The sequence below is a fragment of the Pteropus medius genome, unplaced genomic scaffold, assembly GCF_902729225.1.
Source record: "Pteropus medius unplaced genomic scaffold, Ma_sr-lr_union100, whole genome shotgun sequence".
NCBI lineage: Eukaryota > Metazoa > Chordata > Mammalia > Chiroptera > Pteropodidae > Pteropus > Pteropus medius.
Window position 1 is genome coordinate 72,109 of NW_024356248.1, and position 25,859 is coordinate 97,967.

Sequence of the window (25,859 nt, forward strand, 5' to 3'; positions counted from 1 at the left end):
ATGCTGCCTGTGGCTCCAGTCTTCCGAGGCCCCCAGCTCCCCACTCCCAACCTTCTTTAAAAAAAAAAAACAACAACAAAAAAACTTTTCTCGATAACAAAAGTGTTCGTTCACATCTGTACCCACCCTCTATCTAACCCAGGCCTAGCAGTTGCCAGTAAAACAAGACTTCTTCTATTGAAGCATTTCTTGTCACATGTCTTAATGATGGGAATGAGTTCCTGACTTTCAAGTGCCTGATTTAATCTAAGGAGTAACTTGGAATCATGGCGCTCAGTGAGATATCTGCTCAGCGCCTCAGGTGCTTGAATCTCGGCATCTGGGAACGTGGACAGAAAGGTTCAAGCAGGTATACTTTGCTGTATATCCTTGACTTTTTGATCTTTCGTGCCTTCCTCTGCATATTTGCAGGTAGTGCATATCTACCACAATATCCAACAGCCTATGTAGACTCTCTCTTTGGATATCTCATAGACACCTCAGAATTGAGCATGTCCAAACAAGGACTCAACATCTTTACCTCAAAAACTTACTTTCCAGGGCTCCTTTTTTCAGGAAGTAGCACTTTTGTTTTTTATCCTATTTCAGGCAACCAGGAATCATCCTTGTTTGTCCCTCGCCCCATCAAGTCACCAAATTAAGAGTAGACTTCTTTCTAGGTATTTTCCAAACCAGTCCGTTTCTCTTCATCTCCTGTTTTCATCACTGTAGACCAGGCTATTATCAGCTTCTGCCTGGAACCACAGGAATCTCCTACCTGGTCCTCTTCTATTTGCTCTTGTTCCCGATTATTTCCCACATTACAACCAGAGGTTTGTTTTTGTTTTTTTTCCCTAACTCACAACTATGTGATCATATCATTTCTTTATTATACCTTTCAGTGCCTTCCTATTGCTTTTAGGATAGACTGCACAATCCATAGCCTGGCCTGTAAGGAAGGCCCTCATCCCTTCTCTATGCTTTCTCCCTAGATGATCTTATCCATCCCAATAGCTTCAAATGCCATCTAAACACTGATGACTCAAATTTATATTTCCATCCTAGTTTCCATCCTTTGCACATTAGGAGACCACCCCCTCAGCATATCCATGGGGATGTCTTAATAGGCTTCTCAGACTTAACCAAAACAAAACTATTGATTTTTCTTCACAAATCTTTTTCTCTAGCATCTTTCCTCATCTCGGTAAGAGTAATACCAGTATCCACCTACAGCAAAGGCTGAAGTCAAGCATCATCTTTGATTCCCACATCTAGTCCATCAGTCTAAAATTCAGCTATTCACTAAGACTACAAAGTCCAAATCAGCAGCATTTTTCTCCTAGACTACTACAAAAGCTTCCTAACTGGGTTTTCAGCTTCTACCCTTGTCCTCTTAACAGTTCATCTTCCTCTCATCAGTCAGAGTGATATTTTTAAAGTATAAACCATTTCATGCCTCTTTATAAAACTCTCAGCATAAAATCTGAATTCTTTACAATGGTCTACAGGCCTTATGTGATCTGGCTCCCGCCTATCTCTCTGACTTCATCTCCCGCTGTTCTGTCTTCATTCTCTGTGTTCCAGTCACACTGACCTTTCTGTCCCTTAATCTACCCATCACAGGGCATCTGGGCTTGCTGTGTTTTTCTGCTTGGAATTCTTTTCCGCTTGACTTTGCACAATTGTTTCACTTTCCATGAAGGCCTCAACTCAGTTTTTATCTCTTCTGAAAGGCCTTTCTGGCAACCCTTGCTAAAGCAACCTCCCATTCACTACTACAAAACTCTGTTTTATTTTCTACATAGTACTTAGAATATTTCAAATTACATTTATTTACTTCTGTGTTTATTGTTGCTCTCCATGCCTCCTGAAGTGTAAGCCCTTAAAGACGGGATTATATTTCTCTTTTTACCCACTCTCTCAGTACTCAGAACAGTGCCTGATCACAGTAGGCTCTCACATGTATGCTAACTCACTTACAGTTTTATCTCATACAACTGTCCTTATTGTGCACTATTTCCAGGTTACTGTACTTCTCTCTCTTGAAATTGAAGTGCTGCTCCCAACTGAGGACTCTCGCGTCTGCTGTTTCCTGTACCCACCCTAGATCCCACACCCACTCTCCATTTGAACGTCTCTAACTCATACTCATCCTTCAAATAGGAGTCACTTACTTAGAGTGGGCTTCTCTGACTTCCATCCTATGTTAGGATTCAATGTAACATGTCCCATATTACCCCTATTTTTTGTAGCAGTTGTTGCACTTAAAATTATTTGTAATCTCTTTGTAGACAGGGACCAAGTTTTTATTCTTCTCCACTTTATTTCCAGCACTTAGTTTCTGGAACATAGTAGACATGTAAATATTTGTGAGCTGAATGAATGAATGAATGTTGAATGAACACAATTTTGAGAGAAACTAGGTAAATATTTAAAGAGCAGTTAGCATGGAGTGTAAGTTAGCTGAATCTGCCGTCTACTTCAATAGAAGTTTTTGGATCTTCTGAGATAGGGATAGTAAAGCATTGTATAAATTGAAAATGCTTTATTATAAATATGTGTTTTTCCCCTCCTCCTCCTCTTCTTCCTTCTTCCTCGTCCTCCTTTTTTTGCTAAGGCCTCTTCACCCTCAGATCCCTATGGTTTGATAGTCTCTCAAAGTACAGTGTTTTATACTAAGCAATATTGCCTAATTCTGTTATTTTAGAGCTATGCTTAAGTGGTAAAATGAAAAAAATTGAGGCTAATGTTGAGACTAGACCAGTTTATAAGGTAACTACATTCTTGACACCCTTCATTCAGCCGGATTTTCTTGCTTTAGCAATACATTTGAGTTTTAGTCTTGCCCTTGATGTGTGACCTTAGCCAAATTAAATGATCTCTACTCAGGTATATCTTTTTGTGAACTTCATGAATACAATTCTTATCTCCCCAATATCTCACCAGAATTGAATTAAAGTTAGTAAAATATTTCAGATTTCCTGTATGAAATTTGCTTTTTTATAAAAAGTAATTTAGTTTTCTTATTAACTTAATTTCTTCAGAATCTACCATTGTTTCATGCCAAGAACAAAGCTATATATTTTAGAAGGCTTCTTTTCACACTTTTCTGTACCTGTCTTCTATCACTAAGACCCTTGAGATATGTACATCAAGAACTCAGAGTTCATAGCTCAAAATTTTAAAAGACATTCTTTTCTCTCTAGCTCAGGATATTCTCTCTACCTTTTGCCCTTCTGAAATTACTCATGCATTTTGTTTTTTTAATCTTCTTCCTTACATGTACTGCTTCAGGGCAATTCACCCAAAGGTGTAACCGAAAAATAAAATATTCTTCATTGCCTACAGTTTTACATCCAAATGCTTTTTGGTTTCCTGGGGTTGGTAAGATTTTTAGAGTGCTGTAGGGAATTCAGTGTAATGCGACTGCAAATAAATGGATCATGTAACAAGCCACAACTACTGGGCAGCGTGTAAGATAATGTACAATTCTGTTGCTTTCCCATAATAAGGAGCACAGTTCTGGACCTATTGACCAAAGTAGTTTCTCCATTAGCTTTTAGGATGGCTAAGTTGGAAGTGGAAGAGGCACTTAGGTGCAAAGAGTAACTTAAGAGGTTGACTTAGACACGTTTCTGGGTCTATGGAGTTGTCCACTAAGGCCTTTTGATTTCATTTCAGAGCATGTTTCTACCTCTTTGTTAGGAGGTTTAGTTAGTCTTCCCCTCCCAAACAAAACAAAACAAAATTTGACACAGTTCCAAGGGCAGATCTATTCTTGAATAAATGCCAATAGCATTTTAAAGATTATGTCTTTCCAGAAAGAGTAGAAAGAAACCTAATGAGAAAGAGAATGACATCAATAAGCATGTAGTCTTAGATCAGATCAGTCTCTTCCTGTCCCACCTTTTAACACTTTATTTTTAAAAAGGCTATTCTTCATTGAGTAACCTATGTGTAGAGCACTACAATAAGCAATTATACATGCATTATTTTAACCATCATAATCACCCGGCAAGGTAAGAAACAGAATAGTTACTTTTGAAAATAGAACCTAAAGACAAATCTGAATGTAACCTCTTTACACCCCAAAATATAATTCTAAGAACTTTTAATCAGAAATTCTTACATTTTGATATGATACCTTTGTACCCAGATTGAGTTTTACCTTGAGTCATCCAAAGTTATAAGAGTGACTTTTTGATTTTTGTTACAGTTTAATTAAATCACTGACTGGATGATGTATTGTAATGGAAAATGTATGGGCCAAAGGAATCTGTCTTTCGGGGGCTAATCCTGGTTCCATTCTGAGTTATGTGAACTTGTGGAAGTTATTTTCTTTAGTGAAGTCACTTCTCTCTTGTCCTTTATAAAACAAAGGGCACTTCTAGCTATAGGCAACCATAGATCTCTAGTTGGAAATACACTTTTGGAGAGTTTGAACCTACTTCAGCAAAGGTGGGCAGACCTCTGAGACTAGCCAAGGACTTATGAAAGTGGAATGAGGAGCTGGTCATCTGTCCTCAATCTCAGTTCCAAAACTTGGGTGTTGGATTCTTATAGCATCAGTGGGATTTCCTTATTTTGTTGCTCACACTCATTTAGTGGTCACAGAGCTTGTAATGTTAGTTCTCCTCAGTAAATGTATTTTGAATAAACGCTTATGGAAGCTCTTTTATTCTTTAACACTGTGGAGAATTTCCCCATCAAATAGCACCAAATATATTTAGTGACAATAGTTCTTTATCATCTCCTTACACCTCAATAGTCAATATCATTCTCCTCAATAGCATTAAGACCTGCTTCAGGTTCTATGCACTGACCCAAATGTTTCTTTATGTGAAACAAATTACTAAAAACATCAGTGCCAATGTGTTATTTAAGTTTAATTATTGGGGATTTTCAAAGAAAGATTCTTTCTCCCCTCTTTTAATCCCCCCCACACACACTTCCACTCTGGCCTATGAATGTTGCTGTCTCCCCTTAAGAACTGAATCTCTGAAGGCGGGGCATCTCCTCACACCTGCTAGTGGTGTACCCCCAGGGCCTGGCACCCCTGGTGCACCCAGGGCCTGGTGCACCCAGGGTATGGTTCATGGCTCCATCTGGCGCATGAACCCAGGACCTTCTGCGTGTAAAGCAGATATGCTAACCACTACACTATGGAGCCACCTAAGGAAAGATTCTTGATTGAGATTTGTCAGATTTTGCACTGAGATTAAAACTAATCACTTTTCTTCTCTTCAATTTGCTTTTCTAGTGAAGCATTAAAAGAGAAACTCTTCAAATATATCAAGACAGCTAATGTTTATATAATACTTTAGAATTTATAAAGTACTCTTTTATAGTATTATCTCATTTAATGTCCACAACAGTTCCCAGGTAGGTGAGATCCTCATTCATAGATGAAAAACTGAGAAATGAACAGGCTAAGTGACTTGTTCAGGGTCTAATGATTAATAAGAGACAGAGCTAGGACTTAAGCCTTGGTCCTCCAATTCCAAATCTTATGTCTTGTGTATAGGGAATATCCCATATTCCCTATAACTTTTCTTCTTATGTTTTACAGCCATCATATTTTGTGATCATCTAAAAATGGTTTGATAGTCTGACCCTTCATCTGCAAGTCCCATCAACTTAATAATAGTTACAGGGACATAATGTCACCATGACTGCAGTGCTCATGCTGGAAAATAACCTTGTGAAATCTTTGAACCACTACTACTATATGGTTGTTTTGGATTAGTCTGTCTAATCCCTATTTTCAAATGAGGTAATTAGGGTGTGATGTTTGTTTCTGAAGTGGGCAGTCAGCAATTAACAGGAACAGGCCCCATCTAGAACAGGCTGTTTTAACTTCTTTCAAACAGCGAGCTGTAGCACAGCACGTGAAATTTCCTCTCTGGATTATCATTTCCAGCAAATGTCCTTCATTTCCTTTGCTGTGTTGCCCCCAACCCTCAGTCTCTGGGGAGCGATGACTGTATTTTAGAAGAACCCTCTGAATTATTGAGAGCTAAATTTTTGTGTCAACAGCCTAAGTCTTACCAGGTGGACTCCTTGTCTAAAAGTCATCTAGCACCAAAAATACCATCGAATCTAGCCTGGGTTCTTGCTATGCCTTGGGCATTAGGAATCAGCAAGATTTTTCTTAGGATATGAACAATATTTCCCCTCTGTTAACTTTGCAGTTGGCACCAACTTGTCTTTTCACTTTTGACTGCAATTCTAGTCTAAATAGTCTCCTGGACTCTGGCTCAAACCTCCTGTCATTTTAATCCTGGGCAACCAAGATCAAACACTAGGATATCTCTTTACTGGCAGCCCCAGCCTTGAACTTTGGAAATTATGGGAAATTCCATTCTTTGGGCACATAGATCTTCTGACTCCATCATACAAGAGTTTTCACTGCCGAGTAGAAATGGTATCAGGGTAACATGGAGGAAAGAATAATGAAAATAGACCTTTATGTGTGTGTAATATTTTAGTACTTACAAAAATGATTTTATATTATTTTGTCTTTTCTTCTTAATAACCCCAGGAAGCAGGGTAGAAAAGTGGTTAAGAGCATCAAGTCTGGATTTATACTTCCTCAGTTTTAATCCTATTTCTAACATTCAAAGCTGTAGGAAAGTTACTTCATCTGTCAGTGCCTCAGTTTCTTCATCTATCAGATTTATACTACTTATCTCATAGGCTTATTATGAAGATTGAGATTAGGCAAGCTTTCTTTCTCATACATATGAGCCATTTTTAGCTTTATAATAATTCTGTGCTATTTCTACTTTATTTAGGTTGTTTAGGAGCAATGAGTTTAAAACCCTTCACCTACCCATTTCCAGAGACGAGATTTCTTCATGCAGGATCCAGTGTGTATAAATTCAAAATCAGATATGGCAAAAGCATCAGGTAATTTTAAAGCTGGGAGGGGTAACCTTTGCAAACACAGATTAATGCATTCCTACAGTCATCCCTTCTCTGCCTTCACCCAGTCCATGAGACTGGCTGAAGTAGTATACTGTAGGACTTTTTTCCCCAGGTATTGTATATTCCATATATTATTATTCATGTAAGTTTCTAAATTAGTGATGGCATACCTTTGAAGCGGTGGATCCCTTTGAGGCAGTGTACCCCTTTGTGATTTTGAAATTATTGAGTATCTCAAAGTTTTTGATTATATAGGTTATACTCGTCAATATTTATCATATAAAAATTAAGCCAGAAAAATTAATATAACATTAATTAAAAATTAATATATCATTAAATGTTAACAAATAACATATCTTATTTAAAATAACTACATTTTTTAAAAAATTAAGAAATGTGGTATTGTTTACACTCCTGGGATTTACTCCAGAATGCAAGGATGGTTCAACATACAAAAACTAATCACTGTAATATACCACATTAATAGAATGAAGAGGAAAAAAATGTGTGATTGTATCAATAGCTGCAGAAAAAAACATTTGACCAAATCCAGCACTCTTTCATGATAAAAACACTCAATAAACTAGGAATAGAGGGTAACTTCCTCAGCTTTATAAAGGCCACATATTGAAAACCCACAGCTAAGATCATAGTCAAATGGTGAAAAACTTAAAGCTTTTTCCTTAAGATCAGAAACAAGACAAGGATGTCTACTTTCAACATAGTTTTGGAGTTCTAGCCAGAGCAATTAGTCAAGAAAAAGAAATACAATGCATACAAATTGGAAAGGAAGAAGAGAAACTATCTGTTTGCAGATGACATGATCTTATATGTAGGAAATCCTAAAGAAGCCACACAAAAAAACTGTTACAGCTGGTCAATAAATTCAGCAAAGTTGCAGGATACAAAATCAACATGTGAAAAATCAGTTGTATTTATATACACTAGCAACAATCTGAAAAGAAAAATTAAGAGTTCCATTTACAATAGCATTAAAAAATAAAAATATACTTAGCAATAAATTTAGCCAAGGAATTTGTAAGAATTGCACACTGAAGAAAAAAAACTACAGACAATTTCTGAAAGAAATTAAGGAAGACCTAAAGTAAGAGACATCCTGTGTTCATGAATTGGAAGACTTAAAATTGTTAAAATGACAACAGTACTAAAAGCAATCAACAGATTCAGTGCAATCCCTATGAAAATCCTATTGGCATTCTTTTTCAGAGATAGAGAAACCCATCCTAAAATTCATATGGACTTTCAAGAGATCCCCAAAAGGCAAAAATGATCTTTTCAGTTTAAAAGCTTACTACAAAGCTACAAGTAATAAAAAAAAAAAAAATGTAGTACTGGTGCTTTTCATAAAGATAACACTGAAAGTGAAGAAGAAATCCTATACCCCTCCCAAAGCTGAAGCCAAAGAAAACATCTCGAAGGCAAAGAAAACAGTGCTGAAAGGTGTCCACAGCCACAACAACAAAGATCTACATGTCACCCACTTCTGATGGCCCAAAATACTGTGTTTCCAAAGGCAACCCAAATATGCTTGGAAGAGCACCCTCAGGAGAAACAAGCTTGACTACTTTGCCATCATCAAGTTCCCCCTGACTACCAAGTCAGCCATGAGGTAGATAGAAGACAGCAATACACTTGTGTTCATTGCAGATGTTGAGACCAGCAATCAGCAGCTCAAACAGGCTGTGAAGAAGCTCCATGACATTGATATGGTCAAGGTCAACACCCTTATCAGGTCTGATAAGAGAGAAGAAGGCATGTATTTGACTGGCTCCTGACTATGATGCTTTGGATATTGCCAAAAAAAATCGGGATCATCTAAACTGAATTCAGCTGGCTAATTCTAAATATGAAAACTTTTTGCCAGTCATCTTGTAGGAAGAGCTGAAGCAGGTGCTCTTGGCTTAGCGCAGCCCACTGCAATATGTGGAGGAACGCACCCCCGAGCCACCATCATTCCTGGGCATTTACAGAAGGCTTCGGCTGCATGGTCACCAACTGATTTTACCAGTTATTTGACAATGAATCAGTCTCTTTTCAGGTGTTGAAGGCAGCAGAGAAGAACAAAAAAGAAGCTAGCTAGGGTGACATTGGGGGCCTTGGGGGCAAGAACACAGCTCAAGTCACAGCCCAGACCAACTCCAATGTGGCAGGCAAACAGCTGTGTGAAAAATCCCAGAAAGATTGCAAGAACCTGCTGCTTCTCACTGTAGGCATGGTTGACAAGAAAACAGACGCAGCCATCTGTGGTGCTTAAGAAAGAAGGAATAAGATATGTTGGAAGAAAACCTGATCAACAACTTCAGAGTGAAGAGAAAATGATTGACAGGAGACCTCAAAGGCAACCACCTCATGAATGACAATTTGAAAAGCCACTTGAAGAAAAGGGTGAAGGAGGAGAATTTTCAGTTGATAGATTATTGACTGGCCTATCCAAGGCCATGGTAGTCTTGGAAGAAGTTGAGGAGGCCATGGACATGCAATGGGTCCAGGAGATGGATTTGATTCTCGTGACAAACGTAAATTTGATAGGCATAGTGGAAGTGATAGATCTGGCCTGAAGCATGAGTACAAATGTGGAGGTAGCAGATCTTACAAGTGGGGAACTGTCGAAGATGGATTAACTGATTTGGAGCAATCAAATGTGACTGAGGAAATACCTGAAGGTGAAGAGCATCCACTTGCAGACACTGAAAATAAGGAGAACAAAGTTGCAGAAATAAAGGAAGAGGGTCCAAAAGAAATGACTTTGAATTAGTGGAAAGCTGTTCAAAATAAGGACTGGGCAAAAGTATAATTTAATATCCAAAACCTAATGAAGATGCCAACAGGCAGTGGACGAAGGTATTTGTTCTTCATAAGTCTAAGAGTGAAGAGGCTCACACTGAAGATTCGGCTATGGACCATCGTTTCTGGAAGTCGGCAAATGGTATATCGTCTCAATTTTGGAGACCTTTGCTGCTCAGGACGTGATGGCAGGAGAGGAGAGGTGGCCATGGGTGTGTTGGATATCCAGACTGTGGCAGCAGGACTGACAAGTGCTTCTGCTCCTGACCTAGATAACCCAGAGGCATTCCCAGCTTTGGCTTAACTGGATGCCATAAAACAACCCTGGTTCCTTTGTGGACCCTCCTCTCTGAGGTTTTACATACTTATGGATCCCAGATGACTAATAGATTAAAAAAACAAACAAACAAACACTGTATACCCTTCACATCTACATACTGAATTTTATCTGGAAAATGAACTTCTCTTACTACACAGAGTAACAATATGATAGTTTTGTATTTAGAAGCATATTAGTAGCAGGGATGTTTTCATAATTTTCAGAGATTATGCATTCTTCATGAATATTTTGTATTGCTGCTTATAAGTATGCATTTCTAAACTTGAAATATAGATGTGAACAGTATATACCAGTTATAAGTAAATAAATAAATATGAAAAATTTTCATTGTAAAGAAAAATATGGTACTAACATAAGGACAGAGATATAAACCAATAGAATAGAATTGAGGACCCAGAAATAAACCCTCACATCTATGGTCAATTTTTGACTAGAATGCCAAGAACATTCAATGGAGAAAGAACAGTCCCTTTTTTAAATTAAAATTATCGGAGTGACATTGGTTAATAAAATCATATAGGTTTCAAGAGTACAATTCAATAATACGTCATATATGTATTGCATTGTGTGTTCACCACCCAAAGTTAAATTTCCTTCCATCACCACATATTTAACCCCCTTTACCCTTACCTACCTCCCCCTCCCTGCCTTCCCTCTGGTAACCACTAATCCTCTGTCCATGTCTATGAGTCTCTGTTTGTCATGTTTGTTTGTTGCTTTCAGTTTTATATTTCACACGTAAGTGAAATATGATTCTCAACTTTTCCTGTCTGACCTGTTTCACTTAGCATGATAATCTGAAGATCCATCCACGTTTTTACAAATGGCAGTATTTTATCTTTCCTTATGGCTGAGTAATATTCCATAGTATATAGGTACCACATCTTCTTTATGCAGTTATCTATTGAAGGACACTTCATTTGTTTCCATGTCTCGGCCAGCATGAATAATGCCACTATGAACATTGGGGTGAACATATCTTTGTGGATAATGTTTTCAAATTTTGTGGGTAAATACCCAGAAGAAGAATTGCTGGGTCATATGGTAATTCTATTCTTAATTTTGCGAGGAGGCTCCATACTGTTTTCCATAGTGGCTGTACCAATTTACATTGGTAATGTATAAGTGTTCCTTTTTCTTCACAACCTCTTCAACACTCGTTATTACTTGTCTTGTTGATGATGGCCATTCTAACAGGTGTGAGGTTACTGGTATCTCATTGTGGTTTTGATTTGCATTTCCCTAATAGCTAGTAAAGTTGCACATCTTTTCATATGTTTGTTGGCTGTTTGTATGTCTTCTTGGGAGAAGTGTCTGTTCAGGTCCCGTGCCCATTTTTTAATTGGATCGTTTGTTATTTTATTGTTGAGTTGTATGAATTCTTTGTATATTTTGAGTATTAGGCCCTTATACTCATTGAGTCATTTAAGAACAGTCTCTTAAACAAATGGTCTGAGAAGACTTGATATCCACATGCAGAAGAATGAAGTTAGACCCTCATTTTTTGTATACAGTACACAAAAGGTAACTGAAAATGGATCGATGACCTAAATTTAAGAGCTAAAAGTATAAAACTCTTTGAAGAAAACATAGGGGCAAATCTTCATGACTTTGGAATTGACAATAGTTTATTAAATATAATGCTAAGGCACAGACAACAAAAGAAATTAGATAAATTGGACTTATTAATTTTTTAGAATTTTGCATCAAAGGAAACTATCAACAGAATGAAAAGGCAACCCACAAATGTGAGAAGATATTTGCAAATCATGTCTGAAAGAGTTTAATATCCAGACCATATAAAGAACACAACTCATCAGTAAAAAGACAAACAACCCATTTAAAAAAATGGGCAAAGGACTTTAATAGACATTTCTCCAAATAAGATATATGAGTGACCAGTAAGCACATGAAAACATGCTCAATAACATTAGTCATGAGGGAAAGGCAAATCAAAACCACAATGAGATACCACTTCGCACCTATAAATTTTTTTTTTTTAATGAAAAAACAGTTGTTGGCAAGGATGTGGAGAAATTGGAACCCTCATACATCACTGATGGGAACATAAAATGGTGCAGCCGCTATGTAAAATAGTTTGGCAGTTACTCAAAAAGATAAGCATAGAATTACTATAAGACCCAGCAATTTCACTCCTAGGTATATAGCCAAAGGAATTGAAAACATGAACTTAAACATGCTTATACAACACTGTTCATAGCAGCATTACTCACAATAGCCAGAAAGTGGAAATAACCCAAGTGTCCATTAGTAGGTGAACAGATAAATAAAATGTGGTTATATATGTGGTATATACATATACACAATGGAATATTATTCAGCCATAAAAAGAAATTACAAAAGGAATCAAATTCTGATACATGTACAACATGGATGAACTTTGAAAATATTATGCTAAGGAAATAAGCCAGTAACAAAAGGACAAATATAGTATGATTCCATTTATATGAAAAATTAGAATAGGAAAACTCAAAGAGACAAAGTAGGGGCTGGGTGGAGGAGAATGGGGAGTTATTGTTTAATAAGTACAGTGTTTCTGTTTGAGAAGATAAGCTTCGGAAATAGAAAGTGGTGATGGTTGCACACCATGGTTGTGAATGTGATTAATACCACTGAGGTATATACCTTAAAATGGTTAAAATGGCAAATTTGGGGTTATATTTTTCCACAATTTTAAAATGCATTAATTTTAAAATAATAATGTATCCATTAAATGTTAACACATTTTTATTAAAAATAACTGTATTTTCCAAAACAAAAAATTTAATGAGAAGATTGACTTCATTTTAAATTTCTATAAATCTCGTTAATGTCTGGTTTAATAGAAGATTGCTAGATTATTATATCTGCTTTTGCATTCAGTCTGTTGTGATTTTTTGGGAGGTTGAATTATATTTAAAAATCTAGCCTTGTCTATGGCCATGCTATCCTGAACATGCCCAATCTCATCTGATCTCAGAAACTGAGCAGAGTCGGGCCTGATTAGTACTTGAATGGGAGATCACCTAGGAAGACCAGGTGCTGTAGGCTTAAAAAAAAAAATCTAACTTCACATAGATTTGTAGTTGAGAGTAATATCCTAAATCAGAACATTGTGGATATTATTCTTTGACCCTACATCAAAACTTGACAAGTGGTAGTTGTTTGGTGGGTTTTTTTTTTAGTGATCGTTTTCTAAAGGTTAGTTGCAATCTGGAATCTGAAATTGTATCAGTGAACTCTTTTGAACTCTGCTACATTAAAATTTATTGGTCTATCTTATTCTTTGAATGAATCCTACGTAGGATGATTTTGAAACATGATGCATTTCATTGGATATTTGGGAAAGTTTGGTTCACTGACTTAGGCAGATCATCCAAATGTCAACACATTTCATTATACAGGCATAGCTCGGCGATATTGCAGGTTCTGTTTCAGATTATCACAATGAAGTGAGTTAAGCAAGTTGTAATCTTTTTGCTGATGGAGAGTTTTGCCTTCAATTTGTAAAAAAGGCAACATCTGTGAAGCACAATAAAATAAGGTATGCCTGTACAATATTAAGAAATCACATTGACTAATATCACTACCAGTCTTATCAGAAAGTGTTTAAGTATTTGGAACTTGTCAACCTCACAGTGATGGACAGGAGTTTTCCAAAATACAGAATTTTGCTTGAAATCCCCAAATTTGTCATTGACAACAAATACTATCAGTTGTTGTCAATGGACAACAAATACTTGAATTGATAAGCTCACTGTTTATTTTTTGAGAAAATGTCACATTACCAACTCTGATTAACAACCACGGTTTGTGTGTCAACCGATTATTCAAATAAAACACTGTTCCCTGAGAAGAGCAGCCAGTTCAGTTTGCAACTTAAACAGTCCCACAAGTGCTTTTTTCCAAGACACTGTTTTATTTGGATATGCCGCAGAAGTGCTTGATGCATACTTCCCGTTTTATCACATAATAAAAGACATGTATTCAAGTGTCAAGATTTTATAAAATTATTAATTTTTTACTGTTTCCTCAAGGATATTAAGTGAAGCTGGATTTTTTTTTCCTGTGTGGCAGTAAAGATTACTATAACTGCTAGTACGGTTTAGTGCAACTGGGTAGATTTGTGCTAAGACACCAGCAGTTTTGCCCACCATTGTTTTTGCACTAATGATTACAAATGTTAACAGTGAAAAAGGCAAATAACAAATAACATCTTAGTATTATTATGAAAATAGTTTTGCCCTTGGAGACCACTCGAAAGGGTCTTGAGGACTCCTAGGGGTTATCAGACTACACTTGAGTACAAATGGTCTAACAAATTATTAACTTTCACAGTGGGAATTTCAGTTCTTGGCAAGTTAGTGGAGAAGATATTTTGGTATGTAGCCTTGTACCAATTCTCAGACCATACCACCTAGGTGGTCACTTCCTCCATTGAGCACTGGGTCACCACACACAATTCTTATTTAGTCATGTTTCTTTAGCTCAGTAGAAGTGTCATTTTTGTTCTACTATCTGCTGTCTCTTAACAGTCGAGTCAGCTGTCTCCAGAGCTTTCCTTCTTGGTTTACTTATCTCTTGTCTATATACCTTCTAGGGGGGAAGATACAGAAGATAAAGAAGTCATCGTCCAGGAGCTGGAGGTAGGGAAAGACACTGACAACTTCTGGGAAAGTTATTCTTTAAGCCAAAGATGCATCCACATCCACATTTTAATTATTTCTCACCAACCGAGTCACAACGTCCACTTGATTACTTGGCTTTTCCCTGCCACATTTCCTCTGCAAAGAAATTTTACCAATTTCCAGGGAAATTAAAGCCTGTATCCTTTCTCAGTTTTCCTAGTTGAAGTGTCAGCACCTTTGAGGCTGAGAGTTATTTTGTTTCTACCAGAGTTCCCAGCCATGGGAAGCTCTCTTTTGTGGCAGCTGGCATGGAGAAAGCTTCCGGAGGACTGGGAGGGAATGCGGCCCTCCAGGGCTCTGGGAAACCTCATCACTTCAACCACTGCCTGGTACTTGACGTTCAGGAAACTCAATTGTAAATACACAGACAAGGCTGCTGTTTTCATTTTAATTGGAAACATTTGCAATTGCTTTCTTCCCACTTCATTTTCATTCCTTTTCTACTCAGCTCCTTTAGCTTTAGGTCTTCTCACAGAAAGAAAACTGAGCAGGTGGATTTTTGTAAATCTGTAAAAGCACTGGGCAAGGGATTAGAGTTCTGGGATTAGGGCCCTGGATTCCAGTCCTGCCTGAGCCACTAATTAGCTGTGCGACCTTCAGCAAATCATTTATCTCTCTGGGTCTTAATTGCCTCGTTCATAAATAAATATCAAACTAGCTTATTCTCTTTGAACTTCACAACTCAGTGATTTATGAAGACAAAATGCTACCACACTTCAAAGAATGCAAACACAATTAAATACACAAACACAAAACTATGAAACCAAAAATTTGAATCATATCCTTAAGGGTACCTGTGGCTCTTTGGCTAAGTGTTGAAACGTACATTAGGATCTTGCAGAGACATCATTGTAAATGACAATATAGGATCATGATAATTTTCTGCTTATTTTAATTGTGAGTAGAGCAGAATTTATTTTACTTTGCTTCAGTTAATTGGGGCAGAGAAAAGCTCAAGGCAGCATAGTAAAGTGGAGCGAGCATAGACTTTAAGGCCAGTCAAACTTGGATTTGAATTCTCGTTCCGCCTTCACAAAATGGCTTTGGGCAAGTGACCTGCCTTCTCTGAGTCTGTTTCTTTACCTATCAATGAGGTTGATAAATAATGCCTGTGTTTGAAGATAGTAGTGAGGATTAGAAATAGATGTGTGCAATGCCTGCCACACAGTAGCTCAATAAATGATAGCTAGAGAGCATTTATATATATTTATAATCATATTGAAGTTTTCGAAGTACTTTTTATATGTTCTTTTTCTTTTATTATTTTTGAGGCAGTCATTATTCTCTTTCATTTATAAAACATTTTTTTGTTACCAGAGGGGAGGGGGAGTGGGAAAAAAATAAATAAAATGTTAAAAAAATAAAACATTTTTTGATAGACAGTATAGCCTAATTGTTAAGAATGTCAGCTCTGGAACCCCACTGCCTGGGTTCATATCTTGGCTCCACTGTTACTAGCTATGTTACCTTGAATAAATTATTTCACCTTTCTTTGTCTCAGTTTCCTCATCTGTAAGATGGAGATAATAGCATTATCGATCTCATAGGGTTTTTGTGAGTGTTAAATTAATTAACATGTATCAAAACAATAATTCTTGTCATAGTGATTACTCAATAAATATTAACTATTAAAATTATAAACTAGATACTATGCTAGTACAGAGAATACAAAGATAAACAAGACACAGTTATTGCCTTCATTGAGCCTAAATATTAGGAAAATGAAGCTTAGAGGAAATGACGCTAGGATTGAAATTCTGATTTTCCCATAGAAATCCAGTAGTCTTTTTATAATACCATATCATTTAATTAGTATACACTAATAAGCATAAGTTAATTAGAGATTAATCAATTTAGATTTAAAAAGAGTAGAAGAAAAGGTTTGATTTAAGAAAAGGCAAAATAGCTATCAGTAAATACCAGTATTACTCATTCATTCAATATATGTTTATTGGAGACCTGTTACGCATCATCCATTATGGTAGATACCATAGAAGGGATACTAAAATAAATCAGATATATATTCTACCTCAAGGACCTTTTGCAGTAAGAAAAATAAAACTTCACAACTCATGTAGAACGTAGTGAAGGCTCAAAGCTAACACTGTGAAGTTGAGACTAACCATTAATTACAACTTGGAGAATCAAAGAAATTTTTCTGAAAGAGATGGCTTTTGAACTATACCTTACAGCAGTGGTCCTCAAATTTTTTGGCACCAGAAACTAGCCAAATGAGAGTCTAATGCCTGATGATCCGAGGTGGAGCTGAGGTGGTGATGCTAGCACTGGGGAACGGCTGCAAATACAGATGAAGCTTTGCTCACCTCCTGCTGTGCAGCCTGGTTCCTAACAGGCCACAGACTGGTACCAGGACAGGTTGGGAACGCCTGCCTTACAGGATAGGTAAAATATGCTAATGGGTGGAAAGGGCATTTCAGGCAGAGGAAACAGACTATGCAAGAGCATAGAAATAGAGAAGAAGGCATGTTCAGGGAACAGTAAATAGTTCAGCTTTAATAGAAGAATATAGGATATATGAAAAACAGTGACAAGTATAAATGGAAAGATTGGCTGAGACTAGACAGGATTAAAGTCATTTCAAATATTTTTTTCAGGATTCCATTCGTGTGGTCTTGGGAAACTTGGACAATCTGCAACCGTTTGCTACAGAACACTTCGTTGTATTTCCCTGTATCCTTTCATTTCTGGCTAGGAATGAGCTACAACTCGCATCGTAGATTCAGATGGAAGGAGCAAACCCAAACACAGTTTGGAGGGTAGGTCAGAGAAAGGAGAAAGTGTCTTATCCCTAAAACAGTACTCAGGGATTTGTACTGACTTCTTTCCTCAATCCTTAGCACCATGTCCCAGATAAAAGCAAGTGGGAGAGAGTGTCTCACCTGAAATTCAAACATGGGGAACTCGTCTTGGTCCCATATCCATTTGTTTTCACTCTATACGTGGAGATAAAATGGGTTCATGAAAATCTGTCACCTGGTAAGTGGAATAATGGAAGTATGGGCAGTGGAGAAGAAAAAGGGGAAGGTCAAACGTCCGTGAGGTTAGCAGCATGAGCTAACTAGGGCAAAATGGTCAGCCAGACAGTGTAGAGGTCAGGAGCAAGTGCTCCAAGCCAGACTACTCCGTTCAAATCCTGGTGGCTTTGCCACTTAATAACTGTGTGACCTTAGATAAGTTTTTAAATCTTGTATGCCTCATTTGTGAAATGGTGAAGAATAATAATAGTACCTATCTTGCTGAGTTGTTAAAAGGATTAAATATATTAATACTGGTAGATGGGAAGTACAAAATCTGACTTAGACTAATCAGTGAAAGAGACCTATTATATTTTAGAGTATTCAGTGACTTTCACTTTAGGGGTATCTTAAAGTGGTAGCTCCCAATTTCTAATCTCTAAGGGCCATCACTGTTTTTACCCATAGAGAGACAAGTAGATACCTGCCAGTTGATTTGAAAAAGGGTGCAAAGGCCTTGCCTCAATATCTCCCCAATTAATTTGTCACTGATGCCTGAAGTTCCATCTTTTTTGTTTCATAGTAGGGACTCCCTTTTAAGTGGCATACCATTAGAATATAGTGTGAATCAAACCTTGAATTTTCAGCTTGTAGATGACAATAGTTCTAAAATAGGGGAGGAGAGATTTCAAAGACTCTGTAGTTCTAGGAAAAGTGGTACCACACAGAAGGGACAAGGGCATTCATGAAGTTTTTGTCTAGGACCAGCTCAAATAAATGGTAGCCAGAAATCTAGGTGAAACAGAGTTTTGATCCATTATGACATTTAAATTTCCTATTGTAGGGAAACCAATAAACAGCAGTCCTCTTGGGTTGGTAAGTTTGCCTTTTCTGTATAAAATGAAAATTGCCTTTACTGCTTCATGTTGTCCGTAATGACCTGCTCTAGTCTCTTCCTCTTATTTTGCACCTTGGTTGCTGCCCAGGTCCAATAAGAATTGTATACATAAGACCACCTTTTCCTCCTTGGCTAGATTTTTGAGACTCCGTAACAGAATATCTACCCTTACTTGCAAAGCTGACAAAGTTGCCTTTGGCAGCTGAAAGATGGGGAGTTCACTGTGCCCTCATCAACCGTGAATAGCTCTGCAAAAAGAGGAGTCACAGGCATCTGGTTTCTTTCCAAAGGTCCAAACTGAGAGGAAAGCAGCAGGAGCCATGATGAAGAAGCGAAAATGCATCGAAGCGCCGAGCTCCCCCAGCAGGCCAGGGCTGGGCAGGTCAGTGGTGTTGGGAGAGAGTCTAACCCCTACATCCTGGTTAGGCTTTGCCAGCTGTTGCTGCTGGTCGATCATGTTCTTGGGCGAGTCACTTTCTCTCTCAAGGCTTCATTGGTAACTGCTTATTCCAGTGGGTGGACTAAGGGAAAGAGGCAAGTTGATATTTGTAATGTAATTTGAACATAGTGCCTTCCTCAGCAAAATAGGATTCTTCTTTTCATTAAGAGGAAGGCTGAGGAGAAATGCAGTAAGAACTATATGGTTGAGTCGATCACATTTGGCGAGTCCTTACTGTGGTCCTACTGCTGGAAACCAGTCAGAGGCACAGGACTGAACTAGTCCTAGAACGTTGTACAGAACATAGACCCTTCAAAGATTAAGAACAAAGAAGCAGTGATTCTGTTTTACCTGGTGAGCAATAAGCTTCAGAACTCTACCTTAAAAGTTAGTCCAGTCTAAAATATAAATGTCTGCAAGAGGGTATGCATCAGTTGTTGGGTGAGGCGCTGCGATATTAGGGAGAATGTTGATCCCGTCTCTAACATGGTGAAGTCACTAGTGTGGTGGCTGCTTAGTTTCTTTTGATTCTCTGGCGGGGACAATTCGGTTCTTATTAGCACCCAGAGAGGGATGCTGGGATAATGCAAAGTGTAGTTTGCTCCCTGGTCCAAAGTGCTTTCAGCCCAGGCTCACAGAGAGCAGCTGCTCTTTTCCTGGTACTGTGTGGCTCCAAGACATCCAGGAACAGTGAAGGTAGACCATGAGGGATCTGACCCCTACGCCCTCCAAACGCACATGTTGGTGAAGAGTTAGGAAATTCTCTTCCAAGCCAGGTTCAATGTGAAGGTACTTAGAGTTGTGACATTTTGCTCAGTTCCATTTGACTAAATTTTCCATGGAGATGGAGCATCACATCTCCTTATTCTGGGTTTTGATGCATGATCAAGTATTTCAAAAACTGATACTTGCTGTCAATCACATTTTCTCTTTCTCAACCCCTAGATCCCTAAATGTCTCAAATTGGGATTCTGCTGTGAATTAAAGCAGCACCCAAAGAGAATTTGGCCACACAGTTTATTCTGCAGGCCAGGAGTGGTATAAAAATAGACAACCTGCTGAAATATTCATTTGAGCCACGTTTGCTTGAATGTGGTGATGTTGCTGCTGCCAGTAACATTTCCTGGGTTTTTCCCCCTACCTCAGGGCCCAGATGGGGGCTTCCAGCCAAAGCCCCAGCAAAAAGAAACCCCCTCTGGAAACCAGGAGGGTAAGTACCAAAATGGAAGCTTCAAGGCTCTTGGCTGTTCTGTACTGTTACAAGTCAGGATTCCTGTTACCAGCACAGCTTGGTCCTAAGTACAGACTGAATTGACTGAACTCATTCTCAGGTTTCACCATCTGCAGAACATTCAACCATTTTGCCCTTGCCACAACCTGCCCCAAAAGTGGCTGCATAATACTGCACACATTGATGAATCCTTTGTTGAAAGTTGTTCTCTTCTCAGCTTAAAAAGCTGCTTCTGTACTCTGCAGTTGAAATAAGAAAATAGGTCTGGTGAATCAAGATAGGATCCAATATAGAATTTTCTCTTTAGAAACCTTCTTGTCTCCATCTACATTGAGTTCTGGGTCTAGGAACATTTAGTTTTTACAGATGAGCTAGGCATATATCAGCACAGGACACTGCAAAGAGAAAACTTCATGTAGAGCAGAATGGGGTGGCCCCAATAGTACTTGATTCCATTTGTGAGGTCTAGTCCCCATTTAGATATTCATATACCTGCTACTCCTCCATTTCGCAGCTTCTTTTCCATAGTTGTCTCTACAATAGTATCCTTTTTCTTTTCCTCCACTCTTTAAATAGCTGTTATTTATGCCTTTTTCTTAATTTCTCTTCTGTCTTTCCTTAAAGTAGCTCTGACCTTAAGCATCCAAACACAACTCACCTCCCTCTCCCTCCCAGGACCCACAACACAATCAGTTATCAAGCAAACATTTACATATACATTCATTCCACAAACTTCTACTGTGTCTACTCTGTGCCAAGTACTAGGGATATCACACTCTCTCCTAAAAATGCCAACAGTGTAAAGCGAGGCAGACAATTACTGATAGATGCGCTCTCTGCATCCATCAGTAATACAGGAAGCATAGGGCACAAGGAGACTGCAGAGAACCTCACCTAGACCAGGTGGATGTGAGTGAGGGGAGTTCCTGTAGCAGCTCCACATAGCTCAAAGCCTTAAGGCCAAGAGGAGAGAGTACAGCGTATTTGGTGACTGCAAGCCAGTGCACCTCGGGGTGCAGTGCTGAGAAATGTTACTGGAGAGGTCAGCATGGGCTGGATCATGAAAGGCTTTACGGCTGCCTTCAAGGTTACAGAAATTCCCTCATTTCTTGGTTTGTTCTTTTTAAGAAGAAAAGCGAAATGATTTTCATTCCTAAATGATTATCCTGTCTCCTGTTTGCAAGGCATTGTGTTAGGTGCAAGGGTGCACCCAAACACGGACAATCTGGTTTCTTACTAGGATTTATTGTTTAGTTGGAGGAAGAGTGAATGCTTTGGGACTTAAATTTCTGCCTGTGTGGGCAGGTGCGGGCTACAGGGCCCCTTGTGTCATAGCCAGCTGACCTGTGGAGTGATTTTAGGCAGATGGTTGCCCTCTTCTATACTCCCATCCTTTAGAGAGGAAAGAAGAAGAAATGAAAAAGTACAAGACGAGTGAGTACAGGAAACTCTGGAGAACAAAGACGCTTTATACAACCAAGATAATTACTGTTAACGGAACATTTCTTTCACTCTCTACCCTTCGTACCTTCCTATTCTTAGTTTGACAAATCATCTCTCTCAAGAACAGTACCCACAGTTTCTTACTCAACATAATTACCTTTTCAACCTGATACTGGGTTTAGAAAAAACTGAGAAAACAAAACAAAAGGAACATGTTTATTGATTTTGACTCAAAGCCCAAAGATAGTCCCCATTGTAGACCCTGTTCCCAGAGAGAGGATTTCTCCTAAATTAAAGTGATCACAGTGACTCTCAGTATAACTCACTTGAGCTGGAAAAATTGAATTTGCTCCTATGGCCCAATGCTTAATATTTTCTTTCCCTTTGAGGGAAGTTAGGGTGTGGAATCACAGTCAGTATGGATTATGCACATCTGAACACATTGGGAGCCTACGTGGGGAAAGCTTAGAAGAATACAGCATGTATCTGAATAAGGTCTCTGTTTCATAAAAGGTGTTTTGGGGAGGGGCAGACCCATTCCCTTTGTTACCCCAGGCCCCAGACCTAGAGATCCAGACTTTGGAAGGATACAAAATGAGGGAGAGCAGATGAATGGTCCAGAAGTGAAACATACTTTATTTTTTGGCACCTCTGCTTGAACTGCATTTCTAAGCAGATCTAGCCCTAACCATACAGAGGACAACCTGTGTCCCATTTTGAGGGTATTATGTCTTGTTGGATGTCCCAGATGGTACCCTCAGTCTTATTTCAGGCTATAGTGTTTTTCTCTTAAAACATTTGCCTGAGAAGACCTCACTCAGGATTTCAGGAGAGCACAAAAGCTAAACTGTCTTGTGAGGGGACTCTCCCCTGGTTCAGGGGTCGGCTTCGCCTCTGCTCTGTGGCTTTCACCCCTCTGGCTCCCACTACCAGCCTTACTAGCTGCTTTCATCAGGACTAATGCAGCAAGACTTAGGCCCCGAACCATAGTTTCATTAAATTTGTAAGAATAATTTCCTCAAGGTAGAAATCAGAGCTGAGCACTCTAAATTTCATCTCCACTCTGTCTGGAAGAGGTAAGAGATGGTCTCCTTCCTTCCCAGAGTTCCGTTTCACTTTTATAGGAATGTGACTTAGGTGGCTGTCTATGTGGTCTAGAATTTGATAGTTGGTGGGAAAGCTTATCTCAGAAATATCAGTTTATGCTTAGGATGGGGGCTATGTCCTAACTTCCTAGGGGCTTGCCATGCCTCTGCCTCCAAGACCCACCTCGACAGTCTGTAGCCCCTTGCTATAGAATTCTTCACCAGCAAAATGGCTCAAAGAACTCCCAGCACTGCTGAGAAGTTGGGCCCTCTGGTTCTGTGGGAGTGGCCATTTGGCAGAGATTCCCAAAGAAAATACATGAACCATGTTTCTGGCTACCAGGGCATCTACTGGAAATGTGGGCTTGGAGCCAGGTTGTGGGATATCCCCTTCAAAGTAAGCTCTATGAAGGGATAGCACAGGGAGAAATAATAAGATTGCGTTGTAGTGTGCTGGCTGCTTATGCTGTGGTCACGTTTCTGCTGTCCAGCTTGAGCCATGCTGATGATATTTACTTGTTAATGCCACTGAGCCTTTGTATATTATGTCCTTGTCTGAAATGCCCTGCCCTTCTGACCATCTCCTCGCCCCCGTTATGACAAAATCCTATTCATCCATCAAGGCTCTGTTCAAATAGTACTTCCCTCGTGAAGTCTTCCTTGACTAACCGCCACCCGTTCTAGTCATGTCCTCCTCTTCAACCACAGCACTCTGTATAGACTTGTGGGGTAGTCTTATCAGACTGTCTTACAATACTTAGTCTGTGTATCAGTTGTACCACATAGATTATACATTTCTCCACGGTAAAGTTAAGGTCTTCTTGATTTCTGAAACGTCAATATTCTGTCCTTATTAATAGCGCTCAGTAATATGGAATGGTAAATTAAACCTGACTTGGTTTGTTCTCAGCTCTTAATCTTAGGAGAACAGTGGTTAGGAAGCTGAAATGGCAAAAAGATAGTCATAGAGAAGGAATATAGGGCCTGCCTGGGCAGTCAGAAGCCCTAGGGCTGATGTGAAATCAGTTCACCAGTAAATAGCCTTCAGATGACCAAACTGTATAGGAGTAAAATTCAAACTTTCTTGAACCTTTTTTTATCAGAACAGTGAAAGAAAAGCCGAGCAGGAATGTCAGGAGACCCCAGCGTTTGATATCTCTGATGTCCAGGAACAGGGTAGGTTCTGGGAAATTCATATTTATTTTTCTTTAATAATCATTTTGTCCCTTTTAGTTCTCTGATGAGTAGAGCAGCACAAAGCTCTGAGTCTGGGCATGCTCAGTGGGTAATGTGCCTCGCTCCCGTGGAGGTGCCTGTTGACCATCCTTCAGTTTGGGGGCCTGCCCTTGAGTAATAGAAGCCACATCATGTTCCCCGACCCATTTCCCAAGAGGAATGAAGGGAGGCAGTGTATGTTCTCACTGTGCTTCTGAGAACGAAACTGATGTTCCCACTATTTCAAAGCATTTCCATGCGGGGTGATAACTTTTACAGAAAAGTTGGGAGTGTTTCACTCTTCTGTCCTGTTGGAGGACAAGCTCTGGGAAGCTGTTTCTTCTCTTCCCTTCAGGGAGTTAGTGTTACTCTCGAAGGTGCCACGGATGCTTAGCAAGGCCTGGGAATGCATGTGGAGGTGTTGCCTTTCCAGACTGCTGATCTACCCAGCATGGGGGTTTAGTGTAGATTGCAGTTATCACAGATGCAGGGATGTAGGCAAGTGGGTTCTTCAACAAGTTGTCACTCCGTGTGAAGACATACCAACTGTGGTGGGTGGCTGGGACTTGAGCAGTATAAAATTCTCAGGGGCCTGACTTTGAAAATACTTAGAAGTCAGAATAGCATCTTACTGAGCTGGGAAGGTCAAAACAAACAATTCGTCTGGCTTAAAAACTCCTGGTGTGAAGCTGCCCTTGGCTCAGGCTGAGTGTCCTGCCTTTCACGCACATGAAAGCAGCCAACAGACTAATACCTTTCCCTACCTGAGTGTTTTTCGTGCAGATTCTAAGTGGGAGGACAGCCTAGCAGGGCAGATTATCCCACCATTGCAGCAAAACAATCCACCTTCACCTAAAGGACCCACAGAGCTGGGGACCAGTGGCTTCTTTGGGCTTCTAAGGTAGGACAAAATTCTCTCGTGCCATCAAACTGAGACCCAGGGTGAAATAGCTCCAGAGTCTGCCTCATTGAGCCTCTTGGGGAAATTAGAGAAGAAAGCAGATTACCTGCATAATCTCTATTTTGTCCGGGAGAGATAATAGAAATGAGATTGAGCACAAGGGCCTTGTGAGTTTAGTAAAAACTATGTCTTGTTCGTTTTTATACCACCCGCCCCACCCAATGTGCCCAGCATTGGGCCTGTTTCCATAAATACTGCTTGAACAGAGACTACTCTCATTGTACTTGGGTCATTCATGTGATTTGGTTACCAGAATGCTTCCATTCTCCCTTCTGAATCTAGGCTGTGTCTTCAGAGTCCTTTTTGCAGAGAAGAGTTAGCAAATCCCTTTATGTATCTAGTGCTCATCCATCCCATTGCAGTTCTTATTCCCCCAACTGACTGTAATCTAATTTGGGTACCTTTCAAATGCCATTCCAGACTGGAATTTCCATTCAGTGGTTCCCCAAAATGCCATAGCCCATGGAGCCCTAATGGGACCTGGGAGGAGGGAAAGGGACTTCTTGAGTCTCACCCCGTTCTGCTTTCTGTTTTGCAGCTCTCTCTTCCCGTTTCGGTATTTCTTCAGAAAGAACAGCCAGTGAGCCTTCCAAACACAGTACTGGGAAGTGTCCTCTCTCCGTGACTCCCCCAACCCCATCCTCTGCTTCTGACATTCCAGATGAGGGGAATGAGGGCCCCAAACTCTGAGTCCTCTTGTAGGTTTGTCCTGTCCTTTGACCCTTTACAAGGGATTTTTTTTCCCAATTTAAAACACTAAGAAAAGAATGGAACTTTCTAAATGCTGTAGTCTGAGAATTTTACTGCTTTGAGGTCCAGTTTAGGTCTCTCATCTCCAGCACTTAGGATCCTAATGACAATAAATTATTTATG

General features: G+C 39.2%; 1 protein-coding gene and 1 pseudogene across 1 annotated transcript in view; both read left to right on the forward strand.

Annotated features, from left to right (window-relative positions):
- The window catches only part of MAJIN (membrane anchored junction protein), a 26,294-nt gene extending 435 nt beyond the window's left edge, over positions 1-25,859 (forward strand). Inside the window, exons 2-11 of the mRNA XM_039860167.1 lie at positions 6,774-6,888; positions 14,652-14,697; positions 17,355-17,430; positions 17,611-17,736; positions 18,559-18,590; positions 18,903-18,994; positions 20,198-20,261; positions 23,914-23,986; positions 24,809-24,926; positions 25,525-25,859. Of these exons, the coding sequence (XP_039716101.1) occupies positions 6,788-6,888; positions 14,652-14,697; positions 17,355-17,430; positions 17,611-17,736; positions 18,559-18,590; positions 18,903-18,994; positions 20,198-20,261; positions 23,914-23,986; positions 24,809-24,926; positions 25,525-25,570 (774 nt within the window). The 5' untranslated portion in view covers positions 6,774-6,787 and the 3' untranslated portion in view covers positions 25,571-25,859. The remainder of the gene's footprint in view (positions 1-6,773; positions 6,889-14,651; positions 14,698-17,354; positions 17,431-17,610; positions 17,737-18,558; positions 18,591-18,902; positions 18,995-20,197; positions 20,262-23,913; positions 23,987-24,808; positions 24,927-25,524) is intronic.
- On the forward strand, positions 12,984-13,102 carry LOC120600932 (uncharacterized; annotated as a pseudogene).